Consider the following 13,450-nt stretch of genomic DNA (forward strand, 5'->3'; position numbering starts at 1 on the left):
AAAGCAAAAAAGAGAAAAATTTAAAAGCTACTTCAGAATGTATAAACTCTTGGGGTAAAAGCATAAACAAGCTGGGAGTGGGGGCACATGCCTTTAATTCTAGCAGTGGGAGGCAAGGGAAGGGTAAACCTCTAGAGTTTGTGAGTCTAGTCTCCATAAACAGTTCTAGGCCAGCCAGGGCTACACAGTAAGACCTCATCTCAAAAACAAGTAAGTTAAAATTTAACAAGAATAAATATACAAATACAACGTAACTTTAAAAAGTAGATTGAAGAGACACACACCTGTAATCCCAGCTCTTAGGAGGCTTAAGGCAGTAGTATCACAAGTACAAGAGCAGCCTGGGCTATATAGTGAGACCCTGTCTCAAAACAAACAAACACACACACACACACACACACACACACACACACACACACACACACAGCTAAACCAGGTATGATGGCACATGCCTCCAAATTAAGCTGTAGGGAGTCTGAAGCAGGAGAATCACATCAAGTTCAAGGCCTGGTCTTACAAAACCAAAGTAAACTAATTTGGACAATATAGAAACCATCATACATAAATACAAATATTTAAAAATGTTTTTAAGATGCAAGTAGCAAGAATCCATATATAGATGGTTTTAAATAATCATTAACAGAATAAATAGTAATTAACCGAATAAAGATTCTTTCAGAAGAGCAAGCTATTTCAGCTATGCCGGAAAGCTCACAAAGTGAGCAGAAAAAAAAAGTAAAGAAAGAATTATCAAATAAGTGATAAAAGAGGAAAAAAGAGAATCAGCTCTTGATCAATATACTACCAGAAAAAAAAAACATAAAAAGGAAGAAAATACTAGAAATTTAAAAAGTAGGGTCATTTGTTGTGGCATGTCTACAACTAGCTTGAGAGGTAGAAACAGGAATTTTACATTTATTTGTTTGTTTGTTATATGTAAGTACACTGTAGCTGTCTTCAGACACACCAGAAGAGGGCATCCAATCTCATTACAGATGGTTGTGAGCCACCATGTGGTTGCTGGGATTTGAACTCAGGACCTCTAGAAGAGCAGTCAGTGCTCTTAATCACGGAGCCATCTCACCAGCCCAAAACAGGAGTTTAAGGATATTCTTAGCTGTATGGAGAGATCCAGGCCAGCTACGAATAAATGTGACTGTGTTTCAGACAAACAAACATGGGGTTGGAGATGCTATCTGGGTGAAGGTACTTGCTGCCAAGACTGACCACTTGAGTTGGAGCTCTAGGAACCACACAGAGGAAGGTGAGAGTCAACTGCCAGAAGTTATTCTTTAAACCTCTACATACATGCCACCATGGCATAGGTGTCCTGCCCCACAAAAAATGTACACACAAAATAAAAAAATACATGTTGTTTATAAAGAAATTTAGTCATCTGGGAAGGGTATGATGTGCATTCACAGGAAACAAGAAACCTATGAAACAAGGGTCAGAGAAGTCAGGCTGAAAAATGGAAGCACAGGTTGGCAAGAGGGCTCAGCAGGGAGAAGTGCTTTGCCATCAAGCCTGACAAACTGAGTTTGATTCCTGAAACCCACATGGTGGTAGGCAAGAAGTGACCCCTGTACAATCAATCCTTTGACCTCCACACACCCACTGTGGCACACATGAGCATGTACCTGCTATGCACATAAAAAGAGGGGAAGGGGAGGAAACAGGCTCCTAAGAAATCATAAGTACGCAGGCACCCTGTACTTGTATTTTTTCTTCTCGTATTTCTGATGTATGGTGTGGAGCAATGTACCCTCCTTTCTAGCGCCGGTAGGAAGTTACTGCTCCACACTCAACTTTATCTGAAGGGTTTTTAAGGTACTTCCCTTTTATGAGTTTTCTTGGTTAACCCAGAAGTTACAGGAAGCACCATGTCTTGTAATAAACATGGTCATCTTACAAGATATCTATTTACTATGCCACACAATCTCTTTTCCACATTTACAAATCCCCAAAGTAATATTTTGTTGGTCGCAGTTTTTTTAAGACAAGGTCTGTCTATGTAGCCCTGGCTGTCCTGGAAACTTGCTATTTAGACCATGTTTATCTCAAACTCCGAGTTCCACCTGCCTTTCTCCCAAGTGCCAGAATTAAAGGAGTACTCTATCATACCTAGTCTAAAGTAATATTTTAATCTTTGTCTTTACTTAACTAATGATATTATTTCTTCATCTTGCCAAGGCTCTGACTTAGCTCTGCCAGGTCATCTGATCATACTGCTCAACTCAAGAGTCTGTGCTTCAGAGCCCCTGAGTCAGATTTTACTTTCTCTTATATATTTCCACTGCCTCTATGCTGACTATATTCAGACAAAAAAATCCCATTATATTTTTATTGATTGGGAATTTGATACCATGTACCCTATCACACTTTCTTCCCAGTCCTCCCAGGTCTGGCCTCCTCACTGGCAAAAAGTAAGTATACACACCAAACCCCTTCTTCAATCCAAAAAAAAAAAAAAAAAAAAAAAATTTGTTCCTTCAAGAACAAGGATGAAGGACTAGGGCAACGGCCCAGCCTGGAAAAGCTCTTGCCATACAAACCTGATGCTTAGATCTGATGCTTAGATCTACAGTGAGAGAAAAGAACTGGCTCACAAAAGCTGTCCTTTAACCTCCACATGTCAGTGCACACACACACACACACTCACACGCTTTAAAAAAAAAAAAAAAAAAAACATGGTTCAGCCAAGCACAATGAATACCTGTTGATCTCAGCCCTCAGGAAATAGAGGCAGGAGAATCAAGTTCATATGCAAGTTTAGTTTGAGCCCAGTGTAGGCCACATGAGACCCAGTTTCAAAAAAACATAGACAATGGTGAAGGCAAGAGTGGTGACTCACAAATATAACCCTACCAACTAGGAAGCAGAGGCAGGCAGATCTCTGAATTCCAGGCTAGGCTGGTCTTCATAGTGAATTGCAGGCCAGCCAGCTACAGGTTGAGACCCTGTCTCAACTCCTCAAAAATTTAAAGATAATGAAAACTTTTAAAAGTGTAGTATTTGATTTTTTATTTAAAAGTTAAATACTAATATATATTGTTCTATTACTAGGAGATATAACAAGCTACCAAAGTTAACTAATGGCTCAAAAATTGTAAATGCATATTACAAAGTAAAGCACTTCTTCCTAGTAAAAATCAATAGAATCCACTTTATACCATTTGTGTGTATGCATCTGCATGTGCCTGTGCCTGTGGAAGTCAAAGGTTGATATCAGGTATCTTCCTGTACTCCAAATTTTGGGGAACATGATCTCTCACTGAACCTAAAATTCATTTAAGATGGCTGGCCAGCAGGCACCAGGAATCCTCTTGTAGACCTGCCCAGGCACAAGTCACCACACCTGGCTTTTCACATAGGTAATAGGGATTTAAACCCCAGCCATCACATTTGCATAGCAAGCACCTTACTAAGCTAATGCCAGCCCCCTGTCATTATATTTTAATACTTGGTGAAACTAACTTAAAAGTCTAGAGACTATATTACATTACACATGTGTTTTTGCGTGTGTATGTGTGTCCCAACTCTTAAAATACAGAATAGTCTCTTCTTGTGAACAACTGTACACTATCATTTTTTATTTTTAATTTATTTATCCTTAATTTTGTGGGTGTGCGCATGAGTGTGTCTTTGGAGGGGCACACCTGTGCATATATACATGTGGAGACCATAGCAAGACTTCAGATGTTGACGGGCAGTGGTGGCACATGCCTTTAATCCCAGCACTCAGGAGGCAGAGGCAGGTGGATTTCTGAGTTCAAGGCCAGCCTGGTCTACAGAGTGAGTTCCAGGACAGCCAGGGCTACACAGAGAAACCCTGTCTCCAAAAAAAAAAAAAAAAAAAAAAAGACTTCAGATGTCTTTGGTGTTCATTATCTTTCTTCCTTAAATCGGGGGTCTCTTACTGAACGGAAAATACACCATTTCAGCTAAACTGGTTAGCCAAGCAGGGAGTTCTCAAGATCTACCTGCTTTCTCCCCCAATGCTGGGGTTATAGGTTAAAGCCATTCCTAGCTTTTAATGTACATGTAGATTCAAAATCAGGTTCTCATGCTTGCAGGGCAAGCATTCTTACTCACTAAACTGTCTTCCCCACCCCCAACTGTCATTTAAAAAAATATCAAAAATCAGGGCTGGAGAGATGGCTCAGCAATTAAGAGCTCTGGCTGTTCTTCCAGAGAACAGAGGCTCAATTCCCAGCACCTACATGCCAGCTCACAACCATGTTACTTTAGTTCCATGGGATCTGACATCCCCTTCCAGACTGTGGGCACCAGGAACATATGTGGTACACACACACACACACACACACACTTGCATGTAAAACACATTACACATTAAAAGAAATAATTTAACACTACATCAAAATTCTACACCTGAGACTTGTATGGATCCCCTGAGACACTGTCTCAAAAACAAGTATCTGGAGTGGGCCAGGTCATTCAGTGGATAAGAGCTTGTCACCTGAGCTCAGCTCCTAGCACCCTCACCCTCATCAGACTGCTCACAACTTCCTGAAACTCCAGCTTCGGTAAATCACTCTTTTAACATTCACACAAACATACACATAAATAAAAATAAATCTTTTTTAAAGATTTATTTATTTATTTACTTATTTTTTTTTTTATTTTTTATTTTTTTATTTTTTTGAGACAGGGTTACTCTGTGTAGCCCTGGCTGTCCTCGAACTCAGAAATCCACCTGCCTCTGCCTCCCAAGTGCTGGGATTAAAGGCGTGCGCCACCACTGCCCAGCTGATTTATTTATTTTTATATGAATACACTATAACTGTCTTCAGACACACCAGAAGGGGGCATCAGATCCCACTACAGATGGTTGTGAGCCACCATGTGGTTGCTGGGAATTGGAACTTAGGACCTCTGGAAGAGCAGTCAGTGATCTTAACCACTGAGCCATCTCTCCAGACCCATAAAACTAAATCTTAAAAAAAAAAAAAAAGAAAGAAAGAAAATCAAAATCTACTCATAATACAGGCATGTTAATTTATTAAACAGATTCAAGATTCTCTCAAAACAGTTGTTAACCATGCTGAGCTTACTACAGGGATGGTCTAGACAAATTAAGACTGTTCTTAGGTGCTTCCAAAAGCCTTGAAATCATAGAAACTCCAACCTAGTTCTGTAAGTTATAATGACTACAACTCAAACCAAGTTGTTGATCTAGAACCATCTTTAATCCTGTATTCAGTTCCTAGATTCCTACAATATTTCCAAGTCCTTATCCATTTTTAATATATTCCCCCTAAACTTCAAGATATATTTATAAAAAGAACAAATAAACACTAGCAAATAAGTCCCAGGAATTATTAACACCATTACTATAATTATTGGAGGAAATTCTAGTATGTTCAAGTAAAAAAAATTTCAAGTCACACAGTTTCAAAGCCAAAAAATTAAAGATTTCCCACTCTTTAAAAGGATAAGCTGTAGTTTCCACTAGACTTTTGTTGAAGCTAACAGACAATATAAAATCTGACCTGTTTTTACTAATAGGTCAAGTTGTCAAACAGGCTTGAGCTTGGAGCATAGAACCACTCAGGAAAATATGACTATGAGTCAAAGTACATGCAGAGCAGAAATGCAAAATAGCTTTAGTCCTTTAGTCACTGACCTGGAGTTTAAATGTAATGAAAATATTAAAGAATCAGATTCTTTTTTCTTAAATCTTTTAGTTTGTTTGTTTATTGGGTTCTGGGGAAGTAGGAATTACTATAAATTTAAGGATAACCTGGTCTACACAGCAAGTTCCAGAGTAGCTAGGACTACACAGGGAAACTATCTCAGAACAACAACAAAAACAAAAACAAAACAGTAAAGAAAGAGCTAGAGAGATGGCTCAGAAGTTAAGATATACAGGGTGATCTTCCAGACAACCTGGGTTCAATTCCCAGCATACACATGGCAATTCAAAACTGTAGCTCACATCCTTACATAGGCATACATGCAGGCAAACCACCAATGCAGATGAGATAAAAATAAATAAATGTTTAAATGTGAGAGAAAAAGAGAGAGAGAAAAGAAAAGGTATTCAAGAGAATGCTAGGGGTGTAGCTCAGTGACAGAGTGTTTGCCTAGCATTCACAAGGCTTACGTTTGATGCAGCACTGGAAACAAAAATACATCTAAAAAGTGACATAGGATCAAATAAGATACCATGTGGGCTGGAGAGATGGCTCAGTGGTTAAGAGCATTGACTGCTCTTCCAGAGGTCCTGAGTTCAATTCCCGGCATCCACATGGTGGCTCACAGCCATCTGTAATAGGATCCGATGACTATTTCTGGTGTGTCTGAGATGACAGGGTACTCAATAAAATAAGTAAATAAATAAATCTTTAAAAAAATACCATGTTCCCTGTTCTTTTTGCTTTGGGACTTTACCCATGTACTTTCTTTCCTTCCAGTACAGCCTTTCCACATATTTATGCATTGGCTGAAAACATCTTCAATTTGAAAACAGGCTCTCATCTATTTTCATACTAGATAATGAGATGTTGCCATCATTATTGGATACTCACACACTGGCTTTACAATCAAAGTGTTACATGTGAGGTCTGTACATCCTCAAGTATCTCACACTCCCCTTTGGAACTTAAGGCTCACACACTGGGCAAGAAGGAAAGCTTATTAGGCTATTACAATATAGCTCCAAAGTTCAATGATTCAGCTTAAATTCTGTAGCAGTAGATATATGTGGGAAAACTGGGGAGGATAAAAAGAATTCTGTTCCCCAATAATATATAAAGAAATATGTGCCCCATATAATAAGCATTCCATAAACATTTATTGGAATATATTGTATTATAAATATAAATAAATAAAAAATGTTGAAATGTGAATCGTTACTAGTTTCCTTTAGTGTCTTTCAGATGAGAGCTCTGTAGGAAAAAAACTCTGAAATACAGCACGGAAAGGGAATAGAAAACCTAGCAAATGAGCAAATCCTTCCCGTACTATTTGAGGGGCAGTGTGATAAAAAACAAAGCAACTAATTTAAAGCCAGAGTAAGAAGCTCCACCACAATCGAGTATCTGGCCAATGTGCTACTGCACCCACTAAACCTCCTACAAAAATGTCTTGTCCTTGTTTTAGGGCAAAACAAACATTAACATTCCATCTTCATATAGAGCACTAATAAAGCAATGAATACTTCTGCAAAGAAAACTTTCACTAAATTTTACCCCTTTCTGACTTAGGATAATACTAAATATTTTTGCAAAACCTGATTGAGACCAGGAACAAGAGCATCATAATAGCTGCCCCAACTGGGGAAACAAAATATATTTAAAATGTCACACATTCCTTAGCTAAGTCCAAGTTTTTTAGTAAAGTACCAAAAATTATGAGGAAATACATATAAATCAGCTCAAATATTGTGTAGAAGATATTAAAAAACTTTTCTTAGATTACATCTTCACAGCAGAATTACAAATACTGACAAAAAGGAAATGATTTCATAGTGATTCTTTTATGTAGCGAATGCCTCTTTCAAAAAGTTACATAGCTGCAGGGATAGCGCAGGATAAAAATAAGAGCCGGGTTTTTCCAAAAGTAGGATTTGAGTTATAACCCACAGCGCTTAAGGATTCCTAACTTCCAGGAATCTGCGGAGAGGAGCGCAGCTCGCCTTTCTCAAGCCTCTGTTGCTAACAGCGAACCGCGTCGAATAGCGTCGCAGTGGATCCCCGCATACCCTCCCCCCTGCGCAGGGGAGCGCACGGAGCTCCAGAGCAAAGCCCCGGGAACTCACAGGCCAGCCAGTGTGAGCAAAGGGAAGGAAATGACACAGGCAGGAAAAAAAAAAAAAAAAAGCAAATCAAGGAAAAGACACAACAGCAGCTGGGCCTGCACCAGGCTCCAGCCCCGGCCCCACACTGAGCTCCGGCTCCCCCACCCTCCAGCTCGCGCGCTAGCTCGCTGGGGACCGGAGTGGGCGGCCCGACCGAGCACGGGCCTCGGTCCCGCAGACCCCTCCCCGGGATGCGCCGGCCGCAAGCCGGGAAAGAGAGCTGCCGAGTGGGTTTGGCCGGTAGGGCACCCCCGGAGGATCCCCGTAGCAAGAACGCCGCCCCGGTCGCGGCACCGCGGATTGGCGAGCGGTCCGCGGTCCTCAGCCCCGGGCCCGGAGAACTGTCCATGCCTGTCAGGCGGCGGCCCAGGGTCCTCCTCCCCTCAGCCCGGGGCGGGGCGCCGCGAAGCAGCGCGGGCACAGGCCGGGGCGGTGGCGGTACTCACCCATGGTGGCGATGGCGGCGGCGGCGGCGGCGGCTACAGCCCAGAAGTGTCACCTCCGCAGCCGGGGCTGCATGCCGGGGGAGCAGGCGGCGGGGACGGCAGCGGGCCTGGCGCCGCGCGGGGGCCGTGGGCTGCGCTCGGGGCCCCCGCCGCCTCCCCAGGCTCCGGCTCCGGCCGCGGCCGGGCGCTGTGGCATGAGCAGTGTGGCCCGCTACATCCCCGGAGCTCCCAGGCTCGGCCCAACCCGGCCTCGGCGGCGCCACTCGGCCGTCCCGCCTGCCAGTCCTGAAGTCCAGAAGTCGCTCCGACCGGCCACTGTTCTCCACCTCAGGAACGCTCCGAAAAACAAACCGCTGGGCGCGCAGTAAGCCTTGCAGTCTGTCACTCATGCCAGCATCTGCCAATCGCATGCAGCCGCTGGGCCTTGGCACGACCCCCCACTCTCATTACCAGCCAATAACCAGGAGGAAGTCAGATACTCCCGCCCCTCCTCCCCGCTCTCTCCCAACGCCCTCGCTCTCATCCGCCAGCTAATCACGACGGACCAATCCCGCCTACTCTCACAGGATGCCAATGGGCGAAGTCAAGACGATTTCCGAGGGCTGTCTATAGCCTGCCAATCACCGGAGACAGAGCCCGTCCTCTCGCGCCTAGCCAATCGCGGAGAGCGCGCTGAGCACCCCGCCGCGGAGCGTCGCTAGCTGGCGCTCTCGGCTTCTCTAGCCGAGGTGTGGGCTGCTCCAATCACGGCTCCGGCTTGAGGCTCCACCCACAACCCTCTGCTCAGTTGCGGAACCCTGGGCCGGCGCGCGGGCTGGCGCCGTTCCCCTCCGCGGCTACCCTGGCCTGGCGCCTTGTAAAGGCGTCTTCTGTAGAGGCCCTCAAAAAGTCACAGCCTTCGGCCCTATGGTTGTCGGCGATCTCGAGGTGCTGAGCTGTCCGGCCCCTGCTGGTGCAAAGTGTCTGGCGCGGACTGGGCGGGGAAGATTTGGCTCGGTGCTTCCAGGCCACTCGAGCTGCGCGATCCCCTGAGTAGCCCACGACCCAGCGTGCCGGGTTTGCTGGCTGGGCTGGTCTTGTTACTTCTCTGATCCCCTGGGTTTCAGCCCTCGAGGCCACACCTGATCCTCAGGCTCCAAAGGCTAGGGTAGTGCTGGAATGTGGATCCCCACATTCTGGGTTCTGCTCTTAGAGTTATAAAAGCGAGACACGTTTTTAAAAGAAAACTTAAAAGTACAGGAAAACAGAAAGAAAATCCCTACTCTGGAGATAGTTTTATCTATTTCCTACTTAGATATGCAACATTTGACCAAAAAAAAAAATAACTTCATATTGTTTTGTGGTGTGCTTACACTTCTGTGCTTCCTGTGCCACGAAATATTGTCTCAAAACAATTGTACGGACTGTGTGATCTTTCCAAAGAGCATTGTGATTAACTTCTTCAACCTCAATTGTTTCCACAATTTATACACCCAGTCTTTAGATTCCAACTCTACCACAATTGGTTTAGGTTCCCCTTTCTCTGGAGACTGTTCCAATGACATATTTCAGATTCCAGAAAAATCTTCAGATGCCATTTTCAGTTGTCATTTAGAAACACCTTAGGGGGTGGCTTTGGAATGTCAGATCTCTTCAGGAGTGTCTTACACAATCCTTTTTCTTCATCCCCACCCTCAACCCCGTACTATTTAATTAACTCTCTTTTCCTCTTTTTCTTTTTTGTTGGTGTGCATGTGTGTGGATGTGTGTGTGGTGGTGGTGGAGGTGGTGGTGGTGTTTGAGACAGAGTCCCTTTAAGCTAGGCTGGTCTGAAACTCACAGTTCTGTCTGCCTCTGCCCCCTGAGTGCTGGGATTAAAAGGCCTGCATCAAGTTTCATATTCTCACTTGAGAAATGCCCTAATTTCCTGAAGTGCTTGAAATAGAATAGTCTGAGGAAAAATAATGCTGAGGAAAAATAAAGAACACCAGCCATTTGCTAGATGCCAACCATGTAATCTCACGTAACCTTCCCATGACTTCTACCTTTCCTTCAGATGCCTTCTTTGTGAATTCCATTTCCACTGTCTGTCCCTCAGCCACTAAAGTCAAACATTTCCATGCTGCAGTTACCCTGTGTGCTGAGGATTCCAGCTCAGGCGGGTCTTTGTTCTAAGTGCCCAGGGCATCCCACAGGCACCTCAAAACTGCTACAGGTTCAAACTGAACCCATCACTTTCCTCTACTGTTCATGTTTCCTCTGTTCGTCGGCAGTTCCCCAAGGAAGACACTGCATTATTGGTGAACTCTTCCTCTCCATTCGACTCTAACCACCCATCTTACCAGGTCTCCAGTCCTTCTGCCTCTCTCTCGCTCTAGCTCCACTAGCCCCGTTCAAACCATCAAATCTATTACTTTGTTTACTTAACGTGTGTTCACACCACAGACTGACTTCCTATCAGACACATGATCTTAGAAAACCCTCTTTACGAATATTATAACCCATCAGTTTTAAGATGAATCAGATAGGGGCTGGAGAGGGAACTCGGCAGTAAAGAGTGTTCGCTGCTCTTGCAGAGAGCCCAGGTTCAGTTGCCAGCACCCACATAGCAGCTCACAGCTGCCAGTAAGTCCGGCTCCAGGGCATGGGGCCTCAACTCCACCACCGGCATGCCTGCATGTTGTCATACACATAGATAAACCAGGCACACACATGTACCAGTAATTTAAAAAACAAAAAAGAATCAAATGTGAGTGAGGGAACGAAGTCCCTCCAGGACCCAGCGTCTCTTTCTCTCAGGCTGTCTTTCACCTCCCACTCTCACTATTCCCACCCCGAGTCCATGCTGCAGCCACACTGGGAATTCTTCAAATCAATCTCAGCTTTCAGTCTATCCTCCTGGGTCAAGCATATTCAGTATATGCTCGACCCAGGGTGTGGCACTCTTAGAAAGTATGACCCCGTTGGAGTAGGTATGTCACTGTGGATGTGGGCTATAAGACCATCATCCTAGCTGCCTGGGAGTATTCTGTTAGCAGCCTTCAGATGAAGAAGAAGAACTCTCAGCCCCCCTGCACCATGCCTGCCTGGATGCTGTCATGCTCCTGCCTTGATGATAATGGACTGAACCTCTGAACCAGTCAGCCATCCCCAATTAAATGCTGACCTTGGACCCCCGCCTCCCTGTCTCCCTCCCTACACAGTCCTATGTGTCCTATGTTCTCTGTAGTGAATGTTCCCCATTTCTGCTCCCAGTCTCATTCCTTCTGAGGAGAATTAAGTCCTCTTAGTTCTCCATCACTCCTTGAGGAAGCCTTCCCTCCCCATCAAGTTGGGCTAAGGACAGCCCTTTGCTATTCTCCAAGAGCACTTTATTCTACTCTAATGTAAGCGCGTTTTGTAAAATAAGCAAAGAAACAGAGGCTGTCAGGAGGGGGGTGTAGCTCAGTGGTGAGGGCTCATCTAGAATGTGCAAGAACCTGGGTTTGCTCCCCTAGCACTTGGTTGTCGGGCGACAAGTGAACAAAAAAGAAGCTGTCCTTCAAATTGGCACGCCAACCAACTTCAACAGTACATTTGAAATACCTGCTGGGTGTGGTGGTGCACACATGCCTGTAATCCTAGTACTCAGGTAGGAAGATTGCCTCAGGTTGAAAGCCAGCCCTAGACTATATTGCAAGGCCCACTCTTTAGGACCATATAGCATAACAGGACAAAGAACAAAATTCCAGTGTGTTGAATGCCAAGCGGGGACACTAGTAACTAAATACAATGTGCACAAATATACCCCTAACTATGCATTTTATCTTCCCTTTGTGAGTTGCTTTCTCTCCTCTCTTAACACTGTGTGAAGCTGGGCCTTGCCTTTTTTTTTTTTTAAGATTTTATTTATTTTATGTATGTGAGTACACTGTAACTGTCTTCAGATATACCAGGAAGAGGGCATCAGATCTCACTACAGATGGTTGTGAACCACCAACCATATGGTGGCTGGGACCTCTGGAAGAGCAGTCAGTGCTCTTAACTGCTGAGCCATCTCTCCTGCCCTGGGCCTTGCCTTTTAAAGGTTATCTCTTAGTTATACACTGACTGCATGCCTGTGAGTGTCTGAGCCATACCTATTCCCAGCGCCAGGGCCCAAGAAAGTGTTGATCCTATCTGGCAGCCCTATTACATACTAGCTGCACACTTTCATTCATTCATTCATTCATTCATTCTTACTTTTTTTTTTTTTTGTTTTGGTTTTGTTTTTTGTTTTTGTTTTTTTTGATTTGGCTTTTTTGAGACAGGGTTTCTCTGGAACTCACTCTGTAGACCAGGCTGCCTTTGAACTCAGAAATCTACCTGCCTCTGTCTCCCAGAGTGCTGGGATTACAGGCATGTACCACCACCACCCGGCTACATTCTTTTCTTTCAAGAACATGGTGCCAATTGGACACAGAAGGAACAGTAAAAACAATGGACAAATTCTCTTAGGGGAGAGATCAAAATATCAGTAGACTTATCACCTGTTTCACAAAAGTTCTTTTAATTCAGAAATAAAGCAGGGTACATTTTAGATTACGAGCTGAACCAATTAATTTACTGTGTCATCAAGGAATAACATGCATATTTCATAGAAGATTCTTTCAAACTTGATTTCTTAAAAATTATTGGTATTGTCTTCTAAATAAGAGTAGTGTTCATTTTAAAGTCACACTGGTATAAATTTATCCCAAAGAGTACTTTGCAAGTAAGCAACAATACAGAAAATTCATTGTAACTTTTTTCTTCCTTCCTTCCTTCTAAAAGATTTATTTCTTATTCTATGTAAGTACACTGTAGCTATCTTTAGACACACCAGAAGAGGGCACCATATCTCATTATGGATGGTTGTGAGCCACCATGTGGTTGCTGGGATTTGAACTTGGGACCTTTGGAAGAGCAGTCAGTGCTTTTAACCACTGAGCCATCACTCCAGCCCACCTCTTTTCTAAGTAGACATCCAAATAGTTAAATAAGCTCTGCAGTGGTGGCACACACAGCACTTGGGAGGCAAAGGCAAGTGGATTTCTGAGTTCATGGCCAGCCTGGTCTACAGAGTAAGTTCCAGAACATTGAGGGCTACACAGAGAAACTCAGTCTTGAAAAACCAAAAACCAAACCGAAACAAAAAGAATAGTTAAATTATGATATAGTAATATGATACTATATGCTCGCAAAC

General features: G+C 43.8%; 1 protein-coding gene across 1 annotated transcript in view; it reads right to left on the reverse strand.

The window, feature by feature from the left end:
• The window catches only part of Map3k3 (mitogen-activated protein kinase kinase kinase 3), a 72,127-nt gene extending 63,473 nt beyond the window's left edge, over positions 1 to 8,654 (reverse strand). The window contains exon 1 of the mRNA XM_052196750.1: positions 8,269 to 8,654. Coding sequence (XP_052052710.1) covers positions 8,269 to 8,272 — 4 coding nt within the window. The 5' untranslated portion in view covers positions 8,273 to 8,654. The remainder of the gene's footprint in view (positions 1 to 8,268) is intronic.
• Positions 8,655 to 13,450: the final 4,796 nt, after the last annotated feature.

Source organism: Apodemus sylvaticus, chromosome 10 (genome assembly GCF_947179515.1).
Source record: "Apodemus sylvaticus chromosome 10, mApoSyl1.1, whole genome shotgun sequence".
Classification (NCBI taxonomy): Eukaryota; Metazoa; Chordata; class Mammalia; order Rodentia; family Muridae; genus Apodemus; species Apodemus sylvaticus.